The sequence below is a fragment of the Alosa alosa genome, chromosome 18 (assembly GCF_017589495.1).
Source record: "Alosa alosa isolate M-15738 ecotype Scorff River chromosome 18, AALO_Geno_1.1, whole genome shotgun sequence".
In the NCBI taxonomy this organism is placed as follows: domain Eukaryota; kingdom Metazoa; phylum Chordata; class Actinopteri; order Clupeiformes; family Clupeidae; genus Alosa; species Alosa alosa.
In genome coordinates, this window is record NC_063206.1 from 14106373 (window position 1) to 14133857 (window position 27485).

General features: G+C 41.9%; 2 protein-coding genes across 3 annotated transcripts; one reads left to right on the forward strand and one right to left on the reverse strand.

Moving 5' to 3' along the window:
- Positions 1–787: 787 nt before the first annotated feature.
- On the reverse strand, positions 788–15948 carry shld2 (shieldin complex subunit 2). 2 transcript variants are annotated; one of them, XR_007196489.1, is made up of 10 exons: positions 15785–15948; positions 11154–12464; positions 10385–10492; positions 9693–9887; positions 9236–9382; positions 8866–9072; positions 8516–8753; positions 4802–4917; positions 4162–4443; positions 788–947 (listed from the first exon to the last, which is right to left on the reverse strand). XR_007196489.1 is itself a non-coding variant. In XM_048269640.1 (9 exons), the coding sequence occupies exons 2-9, from the start codon at positions 12409–12411 to the stop codon at positions 4265–4267; spliced, it is 2448 nt and encodes an 815-aa protein (XP_048125597.1). In that variant the 5' UTR covers positions 12412–12464; positions 15785–15948; the 3' UTR covers positions 3961–4264. The 2 variants fall into 2 exon arrangements, 1 of the variants encoding a protein (XP_048125597.1); XM_048269640.1 differs by lacking the exon at positions 788–947 and having other exon boundaries at positions 3961–4443.
- Positions 14399–27481, forward strand: glud1a (glutamate dehydrogenase 1a). The gene is made up of 13 exons (XM_048269663.1): positions 14399–15222; positions 17529–17609; positions 17732–17787; positions 18590–18653; positions 19168–19262; positions 20739–20918; positions 21928–22065; positions 22234–22371; positions 22812–22892; positions 23392–23515; positions 24821–24912; positions 25532–25594; positions 26255–27481. The coding sequence occupies exons 1-13, from the start codon at positions 14829–14831 to the stop codon at positions 26372–26374; spliced, it is 1626 nt and encodes a 541-aa protein (XP_048125620.1). The 5' UTR covers positions 14399–14828; the 3' UTR covers positions 26375–27481.
- Positions 27482–27485: the final 4 nt, after the last annotated feature.

Sequence of the window (27485 nt, forward strand, 5' to 3'; positions counted from 1 at the left end):
TACCGGGCCGGTCCCGGTCCTTATGCCCCAGCCCTGAACCTCCGCTTTAGGCTGTAACGCACCGGCCAAACCTGAGTCTAAACACTCTAACTAACCGTAGAACACGGTTTGACAACAGGTATGACAACATTGCTAACTTTGCATGGTTTTTAACGTCAACATTTATTCACGCGCTGCACAGTCCACCATTCCAGGACTGTCTATGCTGGCACGCTACACTATTCTGCTCATAAGTATTTTTTGAGGTAGCCTGAAGGAGGAAATGGCACCATCGATGTGAGATCCAAAAGAATACAGAACACAAATCTCTCTGTGTTGGTGACATTCTCCTCTGGGATAATATCCGTCAAACTGATTGCAGAAACCACCACTCTTTCCAATGTAGTCTATTTATATTGGCCAATGTCCTGCACAAAAAATATTACTGTGCTTTCCACAATAAAAGAAACAACATGCACATTAGATATGCTCACATGCTCATTTACTGGAGGACCTGAGCCCTGGGTATTCCCCTGCAGCATCTGGCCCTTCATCCAGACAGGAAATTTTAGAACAATTCACAACATACAGCTTCACTTTTGTGTACAAATGTGTCAGAGTGATTCTGTATACAGTGCATACGTAAAGTATTTACAGCGCTTCACTTTTTCCACATTTTGTTATCCAGCCTTGTTCAAAAATTGACTAAATTATTTTTTCCCCCTCAAAATTCTACACATAATACTCCATAATGACAACTTTAAAAAGTTTGTTTGAGATTTTTGCAAATTTATTAAAAATAAAAAATGAAAAAAATCACTTGTACATAAGTATTCACAGCCTTTGCATCACCTGTCTATATAAGGTCCCACAGTTAACAGTGCATGTCAGACCACAAAACAAGCATGAAGTCGAAGGAATTGTCTGTAGACCTCCAAGACAGTCCTGTACAGTCCTGTACATCCATGCTGCGAAAAATAAATCATATTAATGAATTTGTCTCCATCTTCTACTCCATCCCCCACTCTTGAAACTTTTGTGTCTGCTTGTTTGGAATGTCTGTTTGCGGCCGCACACAAAGTATACTGGCGCTGAAAAGGTGAATAGATTTGTAGCACTTGCCAAAAAATGTGTAGCATTGTTATAAAACCTTTAAAATCTCTAAACAATCACAAGTAGGGCAGTTCATCACAGTCCATCCATTACAACTGGACTGATGAAAGGTACACCTGTAGGCTACATTTTATTTGGGAAAGCAGCAGCATAATGTATTTATTTATTTATTATTATTAAACAAAACAATCCCTGTCAGTTCCATGCAGTTTTCAACAGCTATCAAGAAGAGAGGTCATGTCATGTTTTTTTGTGAATGTTTCTTCTTCTACATATGCATAAGTTTAGTCATCTAGTTCATATGATATTCAGCTTTATTGTCTATGCACAAATACCAGTAGTCTAAATCAAAATGCAGTTTTACCCAGTGGTGCAAATAACTGACATGTCCAAAATGGCATTCATGAAATGCTTTGCTAGACTGTTCGTACACATCTTAATGGGCCAAGTTGAACAGCTACTGTCCGTTATTGTTTGTGCAAATAATAGGCTGATTCATGTTCCCTTGCATTTTGCAACTATGAGGTCCATGGTTAATCTGGCTTTCGCCAGACCAAGCTCAATCTTTTAAGAAGTCGAAAAAGAAATCGCTGGCAGATCAGGGTGAGTTCACCCAGGCGCCCAATAGAAATATTGTTTAATTTTGCGATTGAGATATCCACGCACTGGCGCCCGCCCTGCGACGTGTTCGCCCCCCGGTTTCAGAGCTATTCTAAATGAAAAAATGCATAGAGGGAGTTATGACAAAACGTGACTGTTAACAAACGATATAAGGTAGATAAATTGTCACTAGGCTATGCTGGCGACCCAAATAAAATCTAATTTGGGAACCAAAGGCTTACAGTATCAAGCGGACTTAAGCTGCCACCTCTTGGCGAAAAGTTAATAGTTTTGCATATCAGTATATTTCACGCAGCTGTGTAAATCACGGAAAGCGCAATTGAAGTGGACACTTCGTTGTTTGGATACTTCACACACACACACACACACACACACGTGTTTTTAATCGCAAAGACTACAACTAACAAGCTGGAATCAAAGCACATCGACTCCCCTCTCACACCCTAAACACGCACTTCGAACAAACAAAAAGCGTCTCAGTCTCATGGTATGGCCTTAGGCAATAGATTTATCCATAGCCATGGATAAATCTCTCAATGTGCGCTCTAAAACATTTGGTAAATGGAGATGTAGATCATCACAGGTGCGTTAATAAATCTACATGGCGAGTTGACACAAATGATTCACTTTGACGAATTTATGTAGTTTCAGTCCTAGTTACTTTACTTTGAGCCATGCTCTTCCTTACTTGAATCACCTTTGAAAATAAAGGGTTGAAGTAGCCTATATGGGTGTTTGGGAATGAACGTTGACTCTAAGCTAAATGTCCCAGCCTTGTGTTTAGGATGCATCGTAGACAGGTTATCTTTCAGGAAGACTATATTTTCCATTAGAAAACCATCACGTAGCGAACGTGTTGTGGCTAACTCACTTAGCTCCTGTTAGTAGCCTAGGTTATGGTCATAAGCAAATGAGGTGACAGTCGAAAGATACAATTAGTGCTGTTATCAATTTGCTTGGTAGCCTATAACCGCATTTATGGTTTTCTACAAATACATCAATAATCAAATTAGCCTCCATCACTCAACCAATGCTAACGGTAGTCTAACATTATTTTACCTACGTCCTAGGATAACTTGTATACGATTAACGTAGCCTACCTGCAGTACAAACCAAGCATGTCCGATAAACATTCTCAGATTTATTTCGGCTTCAAGAATTAATGGGAATTACATTTCATGTGGAACTAGTCCTATCCTTATTAGATGTTCTCTGCAGTAAACTACAGACCTTGTAGGAAGCCTCCATTGTTTTTCCAACCCACTTTTAACTTCCAACAAAATACATCTCACTGCAACATGCGCCATCTAGTGGACAAACGACTATGTATCGCCAATACTGGAAATGCAGCCGTGATGATGATGATGAATATTTTTGGCTTTCCTTTAATCCTACTGAATTTGTAATTATGTATCGGCTGTTCTAATTGCCGATACCGATAGTATGTGCGTGCCTGTGTGTGTGTGCATGTGTGCACCGCCATCTACTTTTAGACCCCCCCATGGATGAAATTCTACGAAACTTGGCATACCCCCAGAGAATGCCAGGTCAATCATACACATAAAATTTGGTGCATCTTAACTGAAGATTAACTGAAGATTGGGGTGATTAAAGCAGAATGATATTGCATTTTATTTTTTTACCGGGGGGGTGCAAATCACAAATGAGCGATTATGGGCCAGGTTGATGTGGGCCCTTGAGACCAACATACCATAAAAAATTCTTCATCCTCATTGCCACGGTTCAGGTAGTTATTTAGGAAAAAATGCATTATTTGGGTTTCGGGGGGCCCAGCGCGGTGGGGAAGTGGCCCCCGGGGACCAAACAAAATTTTCCGTAAAAGTCTAGTGGGGCTACATACCCACCAAATTTCATGTGCCCCGGTGTTTCGGTGTCCCGGGTATCGTTGACCAAAAATTCAGGAAGTAGATGAAGGGGGAAAAAAAAAAAAAACTTTGACATTTCACATTACTGAAGTGCAATACACCATGCCAGGGTGCATAAGGCAGATGTGCTATAACCGCACCACCACCAATGTGAGATAGTAGCTGTGTATTGGCAGATCCAAAGGAGATTTCTCACACATGACAACACTAACGTGAATGCAGTTTGTAGTTCTGGGGGTGGAGGGGCTGGGAGCCTCACAAGAGAACACTTTGGACTTCTCTGGGATGACAGAATGAGTCATCACGATTCCCGTCTAATGCATCCCCATTTGCGGGGGCATTTTCAACATTACAACACATCTTACAAAAATATTTTTATAAAAACAATAATTAGTACAAGTGTTCAAAATCACAGGTATTGGTTGCCATCAGTTACATTGAATCCTGATAAAGGCTGTCTGCTGAAACGTTGGTTAATAAATAGTTTAAAGAGAAAGGAGTGTGCGGCTACTCTATCAACCCTAACTATTTCATGAAATTATAATATAATCTTATCCCACACCTCTGTTTAGGTGCAGATTCTCTCAGTTCTTTTGTCATCAGTTGCCCTTCTTTAAGTTGGATACGTGCCCAGGAATGATTCAGAGAGCTTCCACAACAGGGGCTCATGGGTTTACTGGACTGAAGTCCAGCAGGACAAAGTCTTGGATGATGGGAACACTGTTCTCATCACACTGGATTTGGCTTCGGACAGTCAGGAGAAAAGGGCTGCGGTGGGCAGTAGCCAACAGAGAATGGATTCTCTCTGCCACCACCTGGACATGCCTAACATCAGAGGAGGGAGCTAAAGAGATAGAGAGAGAAAAGAGAGAGAAGTTTGATGTTGAGTGAGTGAGTAAGTGAGTGAGAGAGAGGGAGGGAGAGAGAGAAAAAGAGAGAGAGAGAAGTGGGGCTAATGAAAATATCACATATTTATTTATTTCATAAAAAAAATGATACATATAAATTAATCTGTTAACTGAATGAACAGAAAGGTCAAGTAAGTATAACGGAGGAAATAAGTAGTGGAATGTAGCTGTGTAGATGGACTGTATGCACAGTGACAATGAGCAAATCAATCTCACACATATTTAACTATGGAAGCAGCATGCTTCAGTAGTCTGGGTGAGCAAAGCAGAAGCAGTGACAAGCTGTTCACTCACCCACGGTCTTGCTCAGTTTATCTGGGGGAGTATTCAGAAGAACCCTCTGCACCAGAGTGGGAGGCACCTGTACATACACCTGGAACTCACCATCCTTTACCGTCAGTACCACTGGCCTGGGGAAAACCAACACAGCACACAATACGGTAACACGCTTAGAGCTACAACAACAGAGAAAAAAAAAAATCAGTTTTATTTATATAGTGCCACAATATACGAATATGTGTTTCACCACTCTACAGAGCTCGGCTTGAACTTGAGACTTCCTAGAGCAGGCACTAAGACGACAAGGGCAAGGAAAGACTCATTACTCATTCAGTGAGTGCACTGAGTGAGTAACAGAGGCCGTAAGCTCTTGAGCAAACCCTTCCAAATGGTCTGTTTAAATGGAGCCCGCCTAGTCCAGATGAAGGGTCTCGAGACTCCAGACAGTTTCTTTAGTTAGCCCTTCAGCTGTTCATCCCTTCTAATGAGTCAGTTACTGAATCTGTAGTCGAGAAGGTCTCAGTTGCTAGGAGACAATGCTGCTCTGATCTGGTCTGACACAAGCTCTGATCATATGGCACTTAGAAATCCACTGGATTGCACAGGCAGCTTCAAACCACTGTCTCCATTGGCTAACACTTGTCATAGCATTAGAGGGATTTGGGCAACCAGGGTCACTGGCACTTTTTCATCATTGAGTAAACTGTGAGATGATATACTGTATTAGTATTGTCTATATGTTGTATTGCATATTGCTTATTAGTATGGGGAATCGTGTAATTTTAGGAACGGTTCATATAGATTTTTGCAAGTGGTGATTTTTTACTTGCTAGGACCCCACTGAATACAAAACAACCTGTTTCCAATTTTTTTCTTCATTTTCAATGCCACAATTCTAGACGGCGGACAATATATGCAGAAAAATAATATAAAGGCCTAAATGTTTTTTTTTTAATAAATATACACATAATAAGGTAGACAAGTGAGATACAGACTATTTACAAAAGATGTATTGCAACATTTGCCAAGAAATTTGGAGAAAAAATGTAAATAATATAATTTTTTTTTAAAAAATCCTCATCTTGTTTCATTATTGAAGAGAAGAGAATTGAGAGAATTGTGCATAGGGATAGGAGTTGTCATCGGGCAAGTAGTGGGTCTCTAGGCTGCGCAGACAGGAATCTGAGCATGGGGACAGCAATAGGCGATGGTAGGGTAATCATAGGGATTGGATTGCCCTAGTTCCCGAGTTCCACCGAAGGGCTTTAGCTGTTTGAAAACCAGGTTTTGAGGAGCTGACACACAAATTTCTCACATCCAGCTAACACGTCTGGAGATGAATGAGGACCTACTACATCCTACAAAGTGTGTTAATGACATCATGATGCCTTGATTGACTTGAAACAGAAACCTTTCCTTTTCCACGGGATAAACGGTAAATGGCAGGACAAACGGTTGTCTTTCAATTTCCTGATAGGATACAATAGGATACCCGATAGGTCCACCGACTCTATGCACGATGTGATTGGCCGGACCGAAGTTTGTTTTTTCCACCTCACAAGCCAACGGAGAGTTGCTAGACTACCCTGGCTGGAAATTACATTTGCTGCCGCTAGGTTGCGTCAAGATCTCTAGGCTGAGATGTATCTTTTGTCGACGTTCTCCAGTGCCCATGATAATGAGACTGTCTTTGTTGATGTCTGGTACCCTGCGAAGGGCAAGCACCAAGACATCTGTATGACATGTGTAGATATGTGGGGTTTTGCCAAAATTACTTACTGCTACTGCCACCTTTGTGTGTGTGAACTGTGACTGGCAGTTTACATAGTTCAACAGCTTTATGAGCAAGGTAGAGGACGAGGTTGGTTTTGGTTTCCTTCGATCCCAGGAAAGCTTTAAAGTCTTTGATAGGTGTAGTCTTGTATTTTGCATCCCTTATCATGTGCTTTTCCTATTGTATGGACCTGTTTTGTCCTGTCTTTCATGGAGTTTGTGATGGTATAGTTGTTAAATAATAAGTAGCCTATATCTCATTGTAGCCTTGTGCCTTACTTTCAACATTTTCAAAGAAGCATTCTGCCAGATCTTAGCAACAGCCTATGTCACTTTTCCTGACAACCATCTCCTGCACAACAGCCATGCCATCTATTAAGATGCTATCCAATGTGTGTGTTAATTGCACTGAGCTACTCTCTGTAGATTGTTCAGATGATGCTGTTTCTGAAACCAGTCCAATTCATGGATGGAGGCAGCATTAGGCTTGCATATAATCAACAAATTCATATGTTCCCACAATTTCCTGCAAGTCCTGTTAACAGAATTATTGAAGACCAAAGAGCTCATTGCACACACCCCTATTCTCATCAATGGGACTGAAGTGGAGTGTATCACCAGCTTCAGATTTCTGGGTGTCCACATCTCTGAGGACCTCTCTTGGACCCTCAACACCTCTACCCTGATCAAGAAGGCTTACCAGCGTCTCTTCTATCTGTGAAGGCTAAAGAAGGTCCACAGCCTCCTCAGATCCTGGTGAACTTCTACCCCTGCACCATCAAGCGTATCCTTACCAACTGTGTCACAGTTTGGTATGGCAACTGCTCTGCCCACGCCCGAAAGCATTGCAGAGGGTGGTGAAAACTGCCCAACGCATCACCGGTTCCTCACTCCCCTCCATTGAGGCCATCCAGGGCAAGTGATGCTTGCATAAGGCGCACAGCAGGTTCAGAGGAAGCTTTCCTGAAGCTGAACTCTAGCTCTGCATTCCGGTGACAACCAACCTACAAAGCCCCCCCCACCCCCACCCAATGCCTCCTTGCCTGTGCCTGTTGAGGTGTCCACGACCATAGCAACCTTGACAGGGACAACAAGGAGGCAGACACCCCCACCCAATGTATGTTGTTTATACATTGTTCACATTACATAGTCATATTTATTCTGCTCTTATAAGGTGCACTGCACATATTTATATTACTCTAAACCTCTCTACCTTATATAAATCAACTGTATACTACTGTCTACACTGCACTAAATTTCTTGACCTGTCTATGCACCACCTGTCGATACTTTGTATATCAAATTGCACTTTTCTCCTTTTTTTGCACTTCTGGTTAGACGCAAACCACATTTCATTGTCTTCATACTTGTACTCTGCAATGACAATGAAGTTGAATCTAATCTAATCTAATCTAATCTATTGGGGTGAGTGCTTAACATTACTTTAATTCAAATGATTATTAGGTTATGTGAAGGAAACTTTTAATCAGTCAACGTGTTTTTCCGGGTATGCCAATAAATAGCATAAAGGTGGTTACACCCATCACTGGTTGATAATCATGACATCTCATGTCACCCATGGTCATATTTATTACCTAAGCCATTCAATTGTATTAGAAATGTATGTATATAATGATAATACCTAACATATATCCATTTAAAATGTTTAAAAAGGCGATTATTTGCCATTTTTGGTGATATCGGCCATCTTGGATTTTGGACCTGTGCAGTCTGGGAAAAAATTGGAAACAGGTAGTTTTGCAAACTATAGGGTCTGAAGAAGTGAAAAAACATAATTTGCAAAAATCTATATGAAATTATCCAAACACCTTTTTTTGCTACATATCGCCCTGCACTATATTGTCTGTATTGGTGTGTCACCATCAGATCCAAAGTCCTTGTGGGTACCAACTCACTTAGCCCAAAGCAATCGGATTCTGATTCTGAGAGACTGACCTGTAGTAGTGTCGCACAGCAGTGTGTGGTAGGCACGGGTAGCAGGGCCTGTAGATTCCATTGTCATCAGTGTCCAACTCCACAGCACAGCGCCCACACCCGGTGAAAGTCACGTCTCCAGAGACAATCTCCAAAATTCTCTCAAGGCTCATATGGCTGTTAATCACCTGCCAGGTGTTTTGGGCTGGGCTGCCTTGAAACTGGAAGCCTGTTATTTGTGCTTTAAGCTCCACATCACCTGATTGGGAAGGAGATAACAGTGAATCACAGAGACACAACAAATGGACACACACCCTCGGACAGACATATCGAAGTGGACGACAGTATTTGTGAAGCCATGCGGTCCTAACCTGTGTACTTCTGGGACAGTAGTGTACGTAGGTCAATTTCTATACAGGAGTTAGTTGGGTTGTTCTGGCCCAGCTTGAGGAACTCTGCACAGCGGTTATCACTGGGAGAGACAACCTGGCAGGAGCCCCAGGGAGTTGAATGAAGCTCAAGGAGACCTGAGGTCACATCCTGCTTCACAAGAAGCATCCGGAAATCCCACAGCGCCTCTGCACATGTGCAGAGAAGAAAATGAAAAATAATATGTAGATGAAGATGTAAATGCAGGTGACTTGTGTTGTGTTTGTATAATTGGGTTATTGGGTTCATTTTATTGGGTTATCTAACATAACATTTGTTGTTTTTTTATCAACTGAAATTGCTTTACAACACCTTTATGCTTCTGAATGCGCTCCAGCCATGCCAGGGCAGCACCCCATAGCACTACTGCCCCCTGATGGCCATCTGCTTGCTCCACAGTCAACACTGATCTCTGAACTCCAGCCACCCGGGAGATCCCCTGGGCCTCATCCCGCCAGGCTGAGGGGAAAACAGCCTGTTAACACCACTGTTATGGCAACGACACAAATAGCTTCAGTGACGTCACAGAGAACACACAGTTCATTGAAAACAAAGGGAAACACTACGCTGAGTTGTAATATAAAGCCATCTTCCTATGCTATGATTATGAACCATAAATTAATAGTATGATTATGGTATCCCTATGATGTAGTAATTGTTTGGAACTATTCTTGAGTATACACTGTAATAAATGGAAAAACAGGATAGCTTCCTGAAATTGTGATTTAGTACAGGGCAAAGTCATTATCCATATGACTTATGGTGTTACCTGTTACCATGTTGGTGTGTGTGACCCGGACAAGAGCATGGACTAGGGTATCAGGGCGCAGAGCTTTGAGTTTTGCGTAGGGAATTGTGCTTAGGTCCTGATGGCTGCAACGAGGCAGGGAGAGCAGAAGGGGGCGCCTCTCCCGCAGATGAGCACACAGCTCTCCCAGAGTCCGTCTGTTCACTGCCTGAGGCACTGGGCATTACAAACACAAGGCATTAGCATTTATCATGAGTCATCTATGAACGCTGATGTTCTGTACATCCCTCATGAATGTTAAAGGTGCTCTAAGCGATGCTGGGTAACGTCACTTCTGTTGACTTTCAAACAAAACAGAGAGCTATCTCGCTACTTCCTCCCCCTCCCTCCCGTGCTGCTCCCGTGCAATTGAAACTCTCCTAAACGCGCATCTCGTCTGTGATTTGCTGGAACCGTTTGTTATGTTTTTATGGGCTAGGTTTGCCCAGGTTGTTTTTGTTGCCTGGGCTGTCCACAGAGATCGTGGTTTTTATACAGTGTATTCAGGACACAGACAGCTAGTGGTTGGTTAGGTGATGTTTGCAGCAAGTGACATAAAATGTTTTAGCCTAAAAAACGTGTGGCATCGCTTAGAGCACCTTTAATATTCATCATGAATATTAATTCAAAGACCCTTCGTTGATTGTGTTCACTGAACAGCTGTGCAAACCCACCTGAGGAACAGAGGCTGTTGGTCACCTGGCCCAGGTTGAGCAGTTTGCTTGTGTAGGAGGACTGCAACACCGTTTCCCTCCTCCACTTGTCCTCGTGAACCCTGATGCCTATCAGAGCCATTCCAAATACAGGGATTGTTTGGAGAAAGCAAAAAACAAAATGGTAGAAACAATTATGTTAGAGGATTTATCAACCACTAATAACTTAAATGTTAAAGCTCAAACCAGCTAGACTGCTTTCTGCTCTCTAAGATCTGATAACAGCATTGCCTACTTATGTGTTCTTACATGAGGACTTCCAAAAGTACAGGAAATGAAACAGACTTAAGCAATGCTATCTAAAGTTCCCTTCAAGTCCTCTCATAGTTTCAGATATTTATAACTGCAAAAAGTGGAAATATATGACTGCAAATCTCAAGAGCTATGAAATCTCTCTAGCTCTAACGGCTTCTACACACAGTTGCGTGCGTTGCAGTGCTGAAGACGCATCCCATTCACTTTACATAGGATCACGTCATCCATTGCCGAACTGAATTGTGGGTCCGTTGCGTCGCATTTCTCCCGTCGCTCGCGTTGAGAAGTTCAGCTGTTGCTGCACCGACAGATGGCACCGGCCAATCACGCCAATCGACGGACGGCACCAACCAATCACATTACGGTTATACTTCAAGTCATTTGCATAGCTACCGTCGGGAACACCCACTGGCATGTGTTGACGGAACGCAACTGTGTGTAGAAGCCGTTATAGGTTCGGTCCTGCCCTCTCTACCTGTGATTAGCAGCACATCTCCTGGCTGTACTGTCAGTACCCAGAAGGCAGCGGTCCTCCACATCACCACTTTCATTTCCACATCCGACTGGTCAGTGACTATCAACGTTGCCAGGGGAATAGCACTTCCTGCTGCTGCACCCCTTTTCATCTTCACCTCCTGGAGGTGAGAGGGGTGCACCACAGCAGCTAAAATCGAATACTGCACTCCGTGTGTTTTGCATCTGGCCAGGAGAGTTATACAGCCAGCCCATGCTTTCGGCTTTGAATGGTGACCTTCCGGTGTGGTTGGAGACAACTTGCTCTTTTTCCGAGCAGGAGAGACAGGTGAGCTGTGAGCGGGCCGGCCAGGTGGAGTCTGTGTAGGCTGGCTCGGTAAAGCGAGACAGGGCGGAGGAGTTCCCTGCAGTGGGCCGTCTTTGTCGACAGGAGCTGGAGCTGCCACTGCTGCAGAGATTCCCTGAGTGCAAAGCAGCCCATCTGGCGTCCTCTCCAGCGTCAAACCCCCTTCCTGCTGCCTCTGACTCAGCAGAATCTCGGAGAATCTGTCCAAAGAGGGTTGCAGGGTTCCTCCCACTGCCCGGCTGCTGCTGCCTGGGCTGGAGTGGGGGCTGTACAGCTCTGGCGAGGTCCTGGAGATCACTGGAGTCTGCTGCTGGGTCAGTGGCGTGTGTGGGGAACCCATTCCTGTAGGCGCTGGTTCTGGAGGAGGCCCTGATGTCCTTTTCATGAGAAGGGCTTGGCTCTTTGTCCACACACTGAGGTACAGAGTCTCCACAGACATAATGTCAGAGCAGGCCGGTTGGCATTCGGACACCGTGAGAGGCTGAGCAAGTGGAAAGCAGCTGTCTAGGTAGCCTTGGAGTGATTCTGAACAAAGGTCATCATCATTCTGTGATAGATTTTTTTTCTGAGAACGCTGGCTTAGTGGGACAGGTGGGGAAGGGTTGGCAGTGACCACATTTTCTCCATCTTCTTCAAACAATGGCAATGAATGCCCCTCAGATGTTGTCGCCAATTCAAAATGACCCTTGCTGACATCTATATTCACCTGCCCTGATGAGATATTTGCCTGCACTGAATCAGGGTTAACCTGTACCCCTCTATCATTGGTCCGAGGCCTTAACTGGCCCTGATCCCAGGACAGTTCCAGGGTTTTCCATTCATCACTAGAGTCTTCATGAGCATCTCTAGCTGATGCACTCAGAGAAGAGCATGGTGCACCGAGAAACACATGAACCTTAGGTTTGTCTGTCATGCTCTTTTTGTCCTCTCGATGCAATGCAATCCAATTCACTGCTGATTGACTACCTAAAGACAGGAAAAAATGCACAATATATACCATATGATTGTCAATATGATGTCAATATACACACAAAATACCATATGATTGTCAGACTAGAGTTAATATAACATGCTAAAAGAGAATAAATTACATTACAAAATTACATTTTTATTCATTATTTAGATGAACTAAGAACATGTACACAAAATGAGCCTAAATCATTTGAGTGCTCAATCAGAGTTGCAGAAGGCATGTCTGAACATCTAATCTCTGACAGGCAACAAAGTCTGTGTACAGGAGTGATTTTTTCACTGGCAAATGATCTTTGAAAGGGACATAGTTCAGATGATCCAAACGTGTCTTTTGTCCACTGTTTGTTCAAACAGGGAGCCACTAGAAAAAATTGAATGTCAAGGTCAATAAGGGAAAAAATGACCTAGACACTCTGAAACTTTTAAAACTTAGCATTACCAAACAAATTTTTTTCTGAATTCCCAAGGCTACTCAAGCAGCCCTGATACACGTTCTTACAAAGAAAAATATCCGTTCATGATAAAACATTATGTGTGTTTGCACAATAATTGACAATGTTTCTGTCAGCAGGTCTCGAAGGCAGTCAGAAACTTGGTAATGCAGGCAAGTCAGTGGTGGTAATGTTCACATGCAACAGCTGTTAACAATAAACAGCTATTCAGTCCAGACCATAGTCAGACTTAAACATTCTCCAGAAGTGATGTGTGATGGCAAACAAGGGAAAAAAACAGCCGTAGCTATAGAGTACCTCCCCTGAACCCACCAACCACATGATGGGTGTTGGTGCTACGGCAACCAATGGCACAAAAGAAAGAGGCCAGTAGAACTTGAGAGCACCAACAATGATTTATGACAGTGAGGCAGATGGAGAACTGAATAAGGTGATGTAGTGGAGCTTAAAACTGCCCTGAATGAAAGAGGGGATGTTCTTTTAAACGTATTCAATATAGTTTATTCTTGTAAACAAGAAATCCAACCATTTCCTTGCATATGCATATGTACACACATATTTACACACAGCCTTCCTGTACTGTGACATGCATAAGAATGCTAGCTTTGAAGCAAGATATAGGGAAATGTTGTCATTCCATTACTGTTAGCAGCAGGACAGCATTCACAGAGCTTCTGCTATGGGGTATCAAACACACAAGACATTTCTTGGTGTGGTGTGAAGAGGAATGCTCCTCTGTCCGGCCTCTTGACCAAAATGTCTATTGTACAGCATTGATAGGAACTGAAGATGCAGAACTAGGTACTACTATATTTACTCTAAGTAGGTAGGGCTTAAAACTGGATTTGGGGGGGGATTCCTTTAGAAGTCTTCTTAGAAGGCTTCTGAATGAATGGGCAAAAATGTCTAGCGTGGCCACACCCACCTAGAATCTCCTTTCACAAGTCTTTGGTTTTAACTAGGCAAAAAAAAAAAAAAAATCCACACTAAAATCATATGAATATCCTTCCCAAAAGAGTGGACACTGTGTGTGTGTGTGTGTGGCACAAAGGCCAAAAGATGTGAAAAATATGTGCAATGGTTAAGTAGGCTAAATAATGGAAGAACTGAACTGCTGAAATACAGAAAGGCTTTTTTGTCCACACACACACACAGTGGATCTCAAATTCCTGGATCTAGAGAAAGGAGTCTAACTGGCAGGCAAATCGAATCAAATCTGGCAGGCAATCAAAAGCAGTGATTGTAGATTGCTATCCCATCCTACTCCAATCTAGGAGCTTGCACACTGCTCCAACAAACGGCAACAAACACACACCAACCGTTGGAGTCAGTGTGGGTTGGGGCATTGTTGGCGTTTGTTGGATGGAGTTTGACATGACAGTTGGTTTTATGAACATTCTAAAGACTAACTTTAGAATGTTGGAGTTTGTTGGAGTAGTGTGCAAGCTCATTTAGCCTACTGCAAGTTTCTTACAAAAAAAGAGAGATTTGCATTCTCAAAAAAGTTGGAAGGAGTTGGAAATGTAAGCGACGAGTCGTAATAATACGGTAGCATACCGTATTGAAGTAAGATACTTTCTCTTCTACGTTTCTTGTGAAAGAAACCTGTCAAAAGTCGTCTGCTTTGGAATTCTAGCATTACGTTTAAATTGATAATCGGTTCCAGGAATCACCGGTGGAACGCATATTGTTTCATCGTTCTGTGTACACGCCTGAGGTCCTCCCACGCCAACTGCCTTTTTAAGCAAGATACTCCCTACTCGGTCGTTGTCAGTTCATTACTGAACGGGACAGAGAGAGGAGGCGCTGTCTCGTTTTTTTTTATGTCTTTCCTTTACCCAGTTCGTAGCTTTCCCTGTAGTTATCTGTAGTTCAGTTTACTTGATTAACTCCTACCTTAGTAAAGATGTACCGGTATCTTGGAGAGTTACTCTCACGGGGAGCAAGTGGTGCTCTGGCCTCGGGATGTGTCGACTCTGCCCTGCCTGCTTCCGCGTCTTTAATGCGGGTTCGTCGCTACAGCGAGGCCGTGGGAGATGATGACCCCAACTTCTTTACAATGGTGGAAGGATTTTTTGACAGAGGAGCCTCAATTGTGGAGGATAAGCTTATGGAAGATCTCAGGAATAGAGAAACACCCGAGCAGAAAAGGAATCGAGTCCGAGGGATTCTCAAGATCATCAAGCCCTGTAACCACGTACTAGCAGTGTCATTCCCCATCAAGCGAGACAACGGGGAATGGGAACTGATAGAGGGCTACCGGGCCCAACACAGCCAACACCGGACCCCCTGTAAAGGAGGTAGGACAGGATAAGCTAACGCTAAATGTGTTCCCCATGGCGTCCCGTCGACTTAGCATGACAGTTCAAGGCGTGCATTAAAGGGCATTGGTCTGCTTGCTAGCAGCTAAACATCTCTGAAGTTGTGGTAGAAACTATTTGTTGTTTTGCAGATTTTGTTTTCAAAGTTAATACGTAAAAACGTTTCAATTAACATGTTTTTAGAAGACGCTTGGATATGTTGTCTTGTTACGTTAGCCTAGCAAATGGCAGTGCGGTCCTCCCAACTTCATTCGCAATGTTTTAGGTTACCTTAACGTTAACGTTACAACTTTTGGATGGGATGTCATTAGTACAGTGCAAAACAAATATCAAGCGTTATTGAAAATATAGTTTCCCAGTCACCACCAAGTAGGCTAATGAAGTTCGAATGTCCGTCTATGCTAACAGGTAACGTTAACGTTAACAGTGAAGTTCTTAACGTAACAAACTTAAGCGATAGATGACCATACGTCAGCCAGCTAGCAAAAAGTAGATGGCTAAAATTAACCAGTTTATAATCTATCCTCATTTTGCTAAATACCTCTGCAAATGCTAATCCTCTATTCATAGGAAACGGTTTCTTCCATAGTCCCCATTGAAAATAATCTGCAGGGCTATCTCCGACGTTAGCTTTACGTTAAATTTGTGGTTGAAAGTGACGCGCATGTAAAGTTAAGGTTGGCACAGAGCGGTAACGTTACAGAAGCTGAGGCACTAACGTTACCATATCTTATTATTATTAATGTTTTTATTATTATTATTATTATTATTATTATTATTATTATTATTATTTAAATTAAGGCTAGTCACATTAGGGTAGCTATTGTTCCTCTTGTTTGTCAGTTGACATTGTTGAATGTGCTGCAATCTACTCATCCTCCATACAAAGCAGCATGTGCGCCTCTCAAGGTAGAGTTTGTACTCAACCTCTTCCTACTTTTGACGTGTTTGAAGTGCCCATTAAAGAGCCAGGGCTTTCAATCACTCCCTCTTTTCTGCTTCCACCCAAGACAGGAATGCTGACTTAAGTTTGTTTTTGAGGGCTGTCCTGTCCATGGACTTTTCATCTGGGATTATACAGAAAATAGGGTTTAGTGCAATTTGCCAAATATGTTTATCTTTTTAGCATATGTACCATTACTAATGTTATGCATAAATATTTAAACTATGGAATTTCCAGTCTCCTGCTGCTGCTGAGGTGGGAAGCTCCTGTAGTAAAATCAATGTACACATAAACTGTGTGTCTTCATTTCATTTCTCTGTCTTCCTTGTCAGTAGATTTAGAAGTGTTTACTTCAATGTAAACCTGTGCTTTGCACCCATTAACGTAACTGCTGCCTCAGCTGTAGGCGGAACTCAGAAACTTGAGCCCTAGTCTTAAGCTTGTAATTGGAGATGAATGCAAAAACGTCTGATGGAATTTTTGTGAACTGATATGTGGTCAATGTGATTGCATATTTGTTATGCGTGTGTGTACAGTAGCTACTCCACTAACTGAGCTATGACCAACAATGCAGATTAACTTTAATGTTGTGCTACTCCGAACTCTTTTGTTAAATTAGTTAGGCTATTATTAACATAGACTGTCTGTAACCATAGGTGGTATTGATATAGTGATATACTGTAAGTTCTAGGGGTCTGGAGGAGAGTTGTGTGGTTAGATGTCCACACCCAGTAATTTTCCTTTTTTTTTTGTTTTTCTTTTCCTTTTTTCAACTTCAGTGTGGAGTGAATGACTCATGAGGTGGTTTGTTTCTGCCTGCCTTCCAGTGGTCTGCACTGAGCATGTGGAACCAACTCCATTTATGCCGATGTTGTTTTTCCTCACAAATGAGTCAGGCAGCTATCAGCCTAGTGCGTTAGCATGTATTAGTGGTGGTCTTTCTGCAGAATGAAAACTTCTCCAAATAGACTGCCCCTGCACTGCACCGGCATGAGTCATAACCATCCTCTTCTGTGTGACTCAGTATACGAGGAAAGAAAATATTTGGATTCCTACCAAGCTTTCAGTTAGGATAGGAGTAGAAGTCAGGGTTTAATTCGGTTTATCTGGTTCTGGTGTATTTGAAGGTCAAAAGTGCTTTTTTTCGTTATGTCCCGTCAAATTATTCAGTTGCATCTTCCTGAATTGTAGTATATTGATGCACGTGTGTCTAGCCTGTTGTTACTTTGGTGTGTATGTTTGACTAATTTGATCTGTAGTAGTTGACACTGTACACACAGGTGTCTCTTCTTTCAGAGTGGTGGCTCAGTGATGTAACACATGTACTGTTTGTGTGTTTTAGGTATCCGGTACAGCACACATGTGTCTTTTGATGAGGTGAAGGCCTTGGCCTCACTAATGACATATAAATGTGCAGTTGTTGGTAAGTATTTGTTCTTCCATCCTGTCTCAGTGCTTCTTTATGGGGTTTTTTTTGTTGTTGTTTTTTAAAATGAATTAAAAATAATTTAAAGGGAGTAACTAACTATGTGGTTCCCCTCACAGATGTGCCTTTTGGAGGAGCTAAAGCTGGTCTGAAAATCAACCCAAAGAATTACTCTGTAAGTGGTGCTCTGTCATTGTTTGTGGTTGATGTTTCAACAGACAGGTGCTCTTGGTTTGGGTTATGCCAACCTCTCCGTCTGACTTCTAATATGTTCTTTACTTTCTGAATGCGAGCTGAAATCACACTGTCATCTAACCCAGTCCTCAAGCAGCATTTGGAGTATGTTCTTTTTTCTTTTAATCTGATCAGTAGCACAATCTGTCATTCAGGCTACATTTTTTGTCTAACTGACAAACAATTACTTATTTGACTACGCAAAGCAATTTGTGACTTTTCTTCTGTGAGGCTTTCGAGATTTCTTCTCATTGAACATTTTATAGACTTGAAAGGGCCACAGGGGCATTTCCCAGCCCCCATGACCGAGTCATAGAAGCTGTGTGTCAGTGTGCTGTGCCCTCCACTTCCTGTTAACCGCACTCAGCCGTGTGTTATTGCCAACCTGGCTCCATTAGACCTTGGCAGCATGTATCAGGAAGAGAACTGCTGAGCAATCAGCCTCTGCAAACTGCTAGCAGATATTTAGAGAGGCAGCCCCCAACTCACATGGGCATGCACACATACAGTCACACTCACTTTTCTTTACTCTACATTACATTGACACTGTTCTCACTGTCTCATCAGCCACTTAACTGAATTGTGTCCATTTTCCCCTTTTAATTTACACCTAGCTAAGTACACACACCTCTCTACTTTGCCTGCCTGACCTGATGTTTGAAAGCCATTCACTTGCTGTTTTATGCCTGCTTTGCTAATGTGTGTGTGTGTGTGTGTGTGTGTGTGTGTGGATGCACGCGCAGGACAATGAGTTGGAGAAAATCACCAGGAGGTTCACCATTGAACTGGCCAAAAAAGGATTCATTGGTTAGTACTCTGGGTCTCCGTGCTATGATTGGTTAGTCTTTGTTCTGAACTAAGGTTGCAGTGGAATACCGGTATTGTCATATAGACTACGCTGATATGAGAGTTCATGATTATCAAACTGTGTACTTTGCTTTGCTTACCGGTAAACTTTTACTGAATGGATGTAAAATGGTTACCAAAGGAGGAAACATCAAATGCATCTTTGGAAACACCATCCTAAACCATCCCCCAACCACAATAAAATGCATTAGTGAAATAACTTTCCATATCTTAGCTCCAAGTTAAATTTGTTTTAAATGTGCTTCCCTCTGACGCACAAACACACACACATTATAGACAAATGCAAGATACTCTGAAACTGTGATATTTTCTGCAAAGATTATCATTCCGCGAAACAGTCATACCATTGCAACCTTATTCTGATCACTGCTCAACTCCGCACAGGATCTCTGTGATAGTAGCCCAGGGAGAGTGATTGTATTTCATGTCTCTCAATCCCTTTTCTCTCGCTCAGGCCCTGGCATTGATGTCCCTGCTCCTGACATGAGCACTGGCGAAAGGGAGATGTCATGGATCGCCGACACCTTCGCCAACACCATGGGCTACAACGTAAGAGTCTTTTCTAAACAAATGCTTTCCAACTGGTTGTGGCTCTCTGACTATATATATTATCATCAGTAACATGCTTAGAATATCTTTGCAAAGCAGATAAGAAAAGAGGCTTTGGCCTTGCTCTGTGTTGTTTCGCTGATAGCCAATTCCTTATCGTCTGCACAGTCATCTAATTTGTTTGCCATTAGGGGGAAACATAAATAGTTGGTATAGTAGTATTTCTGCTATGTAATATGCATGTGGAATATTGCTTGCTAAAATGGTAGCAGTAGGAGTAGGAGTAGGTAATGGTTGGAGTAGAATCTCAGTGATACTTCCTCCTTTCCTTTTCTATGGTCATAAGCAGATCTACAGATGACCCTTAAGCCATGTTACCATGGTTGCACAGTTGGAGCTTTGAGATATGTCAGGATGTTTTTTTTGCCATCCATACATGTTAAGTATATGCAACAACAAAAGTATGTGGGTGTTATTACTGTGGTGGTAACCTTAAGCCCACATAACCACAACAGTAAACATTCAATAAATGGTTTTCACTGTGAATGGGAATAAGGCTATAGAGAGGATGAGGAAGTAAGTAGTCTTTTTTTCTATCTTAGTATTGACAAAAAGCAGCAAACCGCAGCAAAAGTGAAATTGCTCTGTTATAGCAGAGGTTGTTTTTTCAACTGTTAAACAGACGTCCTCGAAAATCCTTCAGTGCCATTCCATTTGTGTTATCTGTTCAGTACCTGTTTTTAATGCATTTACATTGACATTTAGTAATTTAACTGACATTTTTCTTCAAATCAGCTGACAAAAAAGGGAAACAATATAGATACAGTGCGACAAGGACATGTTAGTGCAGCAATAAGTACTATGGTATTTGCATAGAATCAAGTGACAGTGCTAGAAGGGAATAGTCAAGTGGTAGGTACTAGATTCAGCATAGCCAGTTGCAGTTCATTTGCAGGTCATCAACATACTGTGTGTGTGTGTATATATATATATATATATATATATATATATATATATACTGTATCTGACAAAATTTCCTTTCAAGATTAGCAAAGCACCTCTTATGGCCCTTTCTTCAGCTTTTGGTGAAATGAAAATGTCAGGGTCTCACTGTGAGAAAAGATATCTGGATTGTCTAGACCTTAACCTTTATTACATGATGCCACTAGCCATAACCAGAATATGTTGTTTTTAAATGTTCTTTTTATTGAAATGTTTATTTTCCAGTGTTCTCTTTTGTTGAAATACTGTAATCTTACCACATGACTAAACTCGAACTAAACTCCAACATGACAGTTTTAATTATTTTTTACAATGTGGGCATGTTTTGGCAAGGTCAGTCACTATTGTTTGCTCAGAGTAGGCAGGGTGCATTCGTACACAATAGTTCACTTGTCCTTTTTATTTGTTTCCTCAATGTTCCTGAAATACCAGCTCTTAACACCAGGTCTGTTTTCCTGTTCCTACTCTTGACAGGATATCAACGCCTATGCATGCGTGACAGGCAAGCCCATCAGCCAGGGTGGCATCCACGGCAGAGTGTCGGCCACCGGTCGCGGAGTCTTCCACGGCATCGAGAACTTTGTCAATGAGTCAGCCTACATGAGTCAGTTGGGTCTCACCCCTGGCTTTGGGGACAAGACCTTTGTCATTCAGGTATGTGCCAGAAACCACAAGCACAAACATATTCACACAAGCACTCACTTTTCTAGCTGTTAAAGGGATATTCCACCATTTGGGGAATTACAGTCATTTTACAGTCACTTTCTTCAGTTCATCCAGTCGTTCTCTGAGTCTGGCGATACCACTTTTAGCTCCAGCCTAGCATAGATCATTGAATCGGATTAGACCATTAGCATCTCGCCTGCTAGCATCACCTTTAAAAGTGACTAAGATTTCCGGTAATTTTGACTAAACAGCAATTTTCCTATTTAAAACAATCATCATAGAAATCGCCTACACCGATAGCTGATATAACTAGCACCAGCGATGACCGCTTCTGAGATCTATTTTGAAATTCATGATGGACACAGAGTTCTCCTTTGTGAGAAACTATGTGTGTGGAAATGTTCAAGGACCACTCAATTTGTGTTGTCTGCGCTGATACCTGTTTTTAATACAGGTCATCAAAACCATGATATCAGCAAGGGCACACTGGCCATAATTCCTTTTGGCACATCCTATGGTTCTTCCTTCAGCTTGTTAGTGAAATGAAAACGGGCCTCAGGGAGATGTTTGAATTGTCTGGACATAAATATTGTTTGTTTACTAGTCAGAATATTTTGCATTTGAATAGATTTATTATTTAAATGTAATACATAATTTGCTTTGTCTTTTCTGGTGTTTATCTTTTGTTGAAATAATAATCATATGCGTCATGTTACCACATGAGTTCCACAGAGTCCACAAGAGAGCAGCAGTGAGTCGTTTATGTGCAGTGATCGACCCCAATGGCCAAGCCAAACCAGGCAGTGTGAAAATGATCCCCTGTTAAACCCCTAAAGTGATATAGTCTGCTCAGTGAAAGACCTGCAAAGTATTTATATTGATCAAATCCCAGTCATAACCAAATAATGGCCATTAATCTCTCATTAGGGAGTTATTTTTGAAGAGTAGGGTGATCCATTATCTTCTGCTCATGTGAGTGGGCTCTCCTCTTTGACAGGGATTTGGTAACGTGGGTCTGCACACTATGCGCTACCTCCACCGCTTCGGGGCCAAGTGTGTTGGCGTGGGAGAGATCGATGGAAACATTTGGAACTCCGATGGCATTGACCCCAAAGAGCTGGAGGACTATAAACTGGTGAGTCAGAGTTTCCAGTGTTTTTTCCATTTTTTTTATTAATTAATTTTTTACCAATTCAGACTGCTGCTTTTGAACATAATGTGTTGTGTGTGTGTGTGTGTGTATATCAATTTATGTATGAACATATACTGCCCTTCTTCTTTAACTCTCGGTCATTTCTTACAGCAACATGGCACTATTGTGGGCTTCCCCAAGGCCCAGCCTTATGAAGGAAGCATCCTGGAGGCAGACTGTAACATCCTCATCCCGGCCGCTGGGGAGAAGCAGCTCACCAGGAAGAATGCACACAAGGTCAAGGCCAAGGTGAGGACTGATCAAAGATAATGCAACCTGTGCAAGAGACTTTGTGACCGGTTTTGTGTATTTACCGAATTTTCCGGACTATAAGTCACACTTTTTTTCATAGTTTGGCTGGTCCTGCGACTCAGGTGCAATATATATATATATATATATATATATATATATATATATATATATATATATATATATATGTATATATATATATTTTTTTTCCTCTTCATGACACATTTTTTGACTGGTGCGACTTATACTCCGGTGCGACTTATAGTCCAGAAAATACGATAATTGGGATCACTTTTAAGCAAGTTGCAGTGTGTCAGTAGTTCATCATCTTTACATGCTTCATCCAAGTAATGCCATTACATGAGAATAAAATGTATAGACTTAAAGTACTGTATGCATAAAGTAGTCACAGTTTTAGTCACTCTTTTGCATACTGGCAGATCATTGCTGAGGGTGCTAACGGCCCTACAACTCCAGACGCCGATAAGATCTTCCTGGAGCGGAACATCATGGTGATTCCGGTAAGATGCGACCTGCAGCACAATATTAAACATGGAGTTCCCACTCACCCATCTCTGACACCTAGTTATTTTGGCCGTTAATTTGAAAGAGACTTCTTAAGCCTAGCAGACAACATGCACTACACGTTTCCATCAGGTGGGATTGCTATGCTTACACTGTTCAAACTGCTCACACAACAAAAAATTCAGACATTCCAGATATACAACCTGAATTGGTCCAGAGCTGGAACTTTGATTGTTGTGTCCTCTAATCGCGTGTCATGAGCCTGCTAAAATGGCTTGACCAATCTGTTGGGTATTTGGCCTGATTCTATCATTTTTCAGGTCTGGGTTGATCAGGGCTAAAATCGGGCCAAATTATAGCCAGTTTATCATGCTGCACTTTAAAGAAGTCTTTGTACCCTTGGTTCCTCCTTTCAGTTTTATGTAAATGTTTGCAGGTTGTGTGTGTGTGTTGACAGTTTAAAATGGTGAAATTCATTTCAATGGGTTAAAATAGGATTTGTACCTGAACGCTGGTGGTGTGACCGTTTCCTACTTTGAGTGGCTGAAGAACCTGAACCATGTCAGCTACGGCCGACTGACCTTCAAGTACGAGAGAGACTCCAACTACCACCTGCTGAGTAAGTCACCGGCCCCGTCAGCCTCTCCCCCTCTTCTCTTGCTGATGTACCTGCAAATTAGCTTGCTCAACAGGTGTGTCCACATAGGCAGACAGTAGGCCACATGCAAATGGCAGTTAAAATATGCCTAGGGGGCAAAGGCAGACACGGATACAGAGCAGCAACCAATTGCACAACAGTGTTCTATAAAAATTCTAATGTTTTAAGCACATTTTCTATAGTTAGACACATGCAAATGCAAAAGTATAATATATACCTGTTCAGGTACACATATATGTGCACTGCAAACACAAATGCACAGTTACCCTTGGCATGCAATGGAAATTGGATTACCTATCATACAGTATAACTTCCATGCCGTATTAATTGCTGTTTTGACCTCACAGTGTGAGTGTTCCAGATGTGTTCATATGTGCCCTTGTCTTGTCAGAGTGTGCCAGACTAGTTTGTTTGCGTGAGAGATCTGTTTGCACAGTGTGTGTATTTCACTGGATTACACAAAAGCGAGAGGCTAGGGTGACAGAACTGTCTGTTCCGACCCCACATATGATACAGTAATGCTCTCTCTTTTTCTCTCTCTCTCCAATAACATCACAACAAAAACTATCAAGGAAAGAACAATATTTGACATGGAATAGGTATTAGAATGATAAAATTAAATAGATTAAAATATGAACATACATGCAAATGAACGAACACACACACACATGAATAATAATAATAATAAACGGGAAGTATTACTATAAATAAAACGAAATCAAGTAGTCTTTAATTTCCTTAATTTATGGCATGCTGTCACTTCTTGTCCTGCTAAAGGTAAAAGCTCAGTTTTTTTTTTTTTTCTCCTAGTATATATTTATATTATATTATTTGAATGTGGCTCTCTCTCTCTCTCTCTCTCTCTCTCTCTCTCTCTCTCTCTCTCTCTCTCTCTCTCTCTCTCCCTTGAGCTGCTCCCCTGTTGAGAGCCTCCATAAGCAACATTGTTTTTATCGCCGGGTCAGGTGACTTAGTTTTTCCAGGAAGCAGAGGGAGAGAGCGAGACGTGTTTCTGTCGATACAGTGTGCCTGCACACCCCACACTGCTTTAGTCAGCCTCCCAGCACCAGTCAATGCACTGGAGGCTGTTTGCCATTATTAATGCCCTCCCTATGAAAGAACGCCATCATTCTGTCAAATCCGCATCCAATCCACACTCAGCAGTCTGTCTTGGCCTTGGCTTCAGCCTGGACATGCTTAAAGGCTAGCAGTGCTTTCTAATAACTCATTGATTAATGGAGTGCCTTTCTATCCCACCTTACCCAGTGTCTGTTCAGGAGAGTCTGGAGAGGAAGTTTGGGAAGCACGGTGGTGCCATACCTGTTGTCCCCACCTCTGAGTTCCAGGCTAGGATCGCTGTAAGTACTCAAGATTTATCAGCAGATAATTGTATTTGCTGCCTAGTGTCAGCTTTGAGTGATTGCTCAGGAACTCTGGACTGGTCCCAAACTACAATGAGAGATCTATCGCTACCAAAATTCCACCGAGCTGCTGATCTGCAATTTAACCAATAAACTTTGTGTTGCACTTTGTGCATGAAAAATGTGCTACATAAATAAAAAAAAAACTACTTTCTCACTTGCTATGTAGAAAAGAAAGTCAAGAACAAAACAAAACAATAAACCGTTTTCTGAAATTACACATTCCAGCATGTTATACCTGTGTCCATGGTTGACTCCGTCTTACCTGTCAGTTGTCCTGAAGCATGACCTATGAAGACTAATTAACACAGGATTTTAATTAAATCTGTCTGGTTTGGTGAACTGTAATTTGACTGAGACAGGGGTGTTCAGGGGTTTGTGAAATTTCTAGGAAGACCATGAAAGGTCATTATATCAAAACGAGAAAGAAACTCATCAGGGACACCTGAAACTATTTTTTTGTCTGCAAATGTTCTGCGTTCATGTCAAATCTCCACAGTGTCTCTGACAGGAATGGACAAGCGTCTCTTCTGACCGTGTCTTCTTTGTGTTTCAGGGAGCTTCTGAGAAGGACATTGTGCACTCTGGCCTGGCGTACACCATGGAGAGGTCGGCCAGGGTAAGTAACCAGTTCCGCTGGTTTAACATGCTATGGATTTGCTGTATGCCTGTGGGATAGTGAAACTTCAGTAAGACTGTCCAGCAATGCTCCTTGAGTCCTATTTATGTGACAATAATTGCTCAAGGTACATGATGACTAAGCTTATTGGGAATCGATGTGTTGCATCCAGGCTCAGCATACTGTAAACAGAGGCAGCCTTTGCAAGCTTTACTCCAGTTCTAGCCTCAATCTGTATTGCGGAGGTATCTCGGCTTCGTTCCCAATGAACAATGACTCATAACACGCACACATGCACACACGCACACACTCCCTCAGTCTTGTGCGTGAGAATTGGGCGTTAGTGTAACCAGAGTGAAACCGAGCCCAGCGTGTCTATTGTGTGCTGGTGGCTGCATTAGGAGGCCCTGCTCCTAATGCAGGCCTCACACTGCACCCAGTCCATAAATATGAATGAATATGAGCATTATTAGCTATGCTCGCTGAATATAAACAGTGAAGAATACAAGTTTAGGAACGTTTAGGATTGTTTTGTGTCCAAAACAATGGGAGAAGTGATGTTCTTAAACACTATTTGCATTTCTTTTTTAAAGGGTCTGTAGAATATCATAGAATTAGCTGAATTCTTTGTAATCCCTCCTCCCTCAAATATCTTCTCAGCAAATCATGCGCATTGCCAACAAGTACAATTTGGGTCTGGACCTACGGACTGCAGCCTACGTCAACGCCATCGAGAAGGTCTTCAAGGTGTACAATGAGGCTGGAGTAACCTTCACATAAAAGGTCTGCTCAACAGTGATGTGTGTCTATGCGTCTGTCTGTTCTCCCACACGCTCAGACTCCAGCGTTCACACACACTACACCCCCCTCCCCCTTCCCACCAGTCTCACACCCCTCATCCATATCCTTAATGCACCCGTTCCACAACATGTCCAAAGTTTACATTTTACTACAGTATAAGCTGTTACATGGCATTTACACAATACATAACCAATCAACCAAACATCATACTCTGTATTCCCTGTGTTTGTTTAGACTTCAGGTCCATGTTTTTTCTATGCAATTCTCATTTTTTAGGGAAGTCCTCATGAGTCTTCGAGATGAGTCTTCCATCATTATCATTGCTTAGCCAAAGTACCCGAAAACAAATAAAATCTCAGAGGATTCTAAATTTACAAACAAAGTGGGAGCATGATCAGAATTCACCTTCTTAGTACAATTCAGATGAATTCATGTTCCACGCAAAGAAAATATTCTTATAGGTCACATGAAATAGTTTTTATGTCTTCTTGTTCCATGTTACATATCTGTGCAAAGCACTTTTTAATATAGGCTCCCACTAGCTTTTCTAGATAACTCACCAGCCTTAACGGTCAACTTTAGGACCCAACGCTAAAGTAACAAAAAAACGACACACCTTAGCATCTCTTTCTCCTCTTTCTCTCAGGCTTTTTTCTTACTTAAAAAAAAAAAGAAAAAGAAAATAAAACTAAATGGTGCTCTCTTTGAGAGGCACTTTCGGAAGCAGCCTTATATGACTTAAACTGCATGTTACACTTATTACCTGAAGACCGGCTAATGTCTGTAGACCGTGCTTGGCCTTCAAACAGACTGGGAGATGGTTCTCCCTCTTAGCTTTAAAGCTTTTTATTTTGCACCATTGGATGAGCTGTGTATGGTTTATATTCGAAAAAAGAATCCCTGGATGTGTAAAAGGAAGGGAGCATTATATATAATCTTTATATGGGAACAAAGATGTATTTTCCTTTTAGAAACTCAGCCTTACTGTATGACATTGTTCTGTTGGATTATCGGTTAAAAACTATCATTTTGTATTTGCCTTTTGTTCATTTGAGTGAATTAAATGTCAACAACTACAAGATAAAACCAC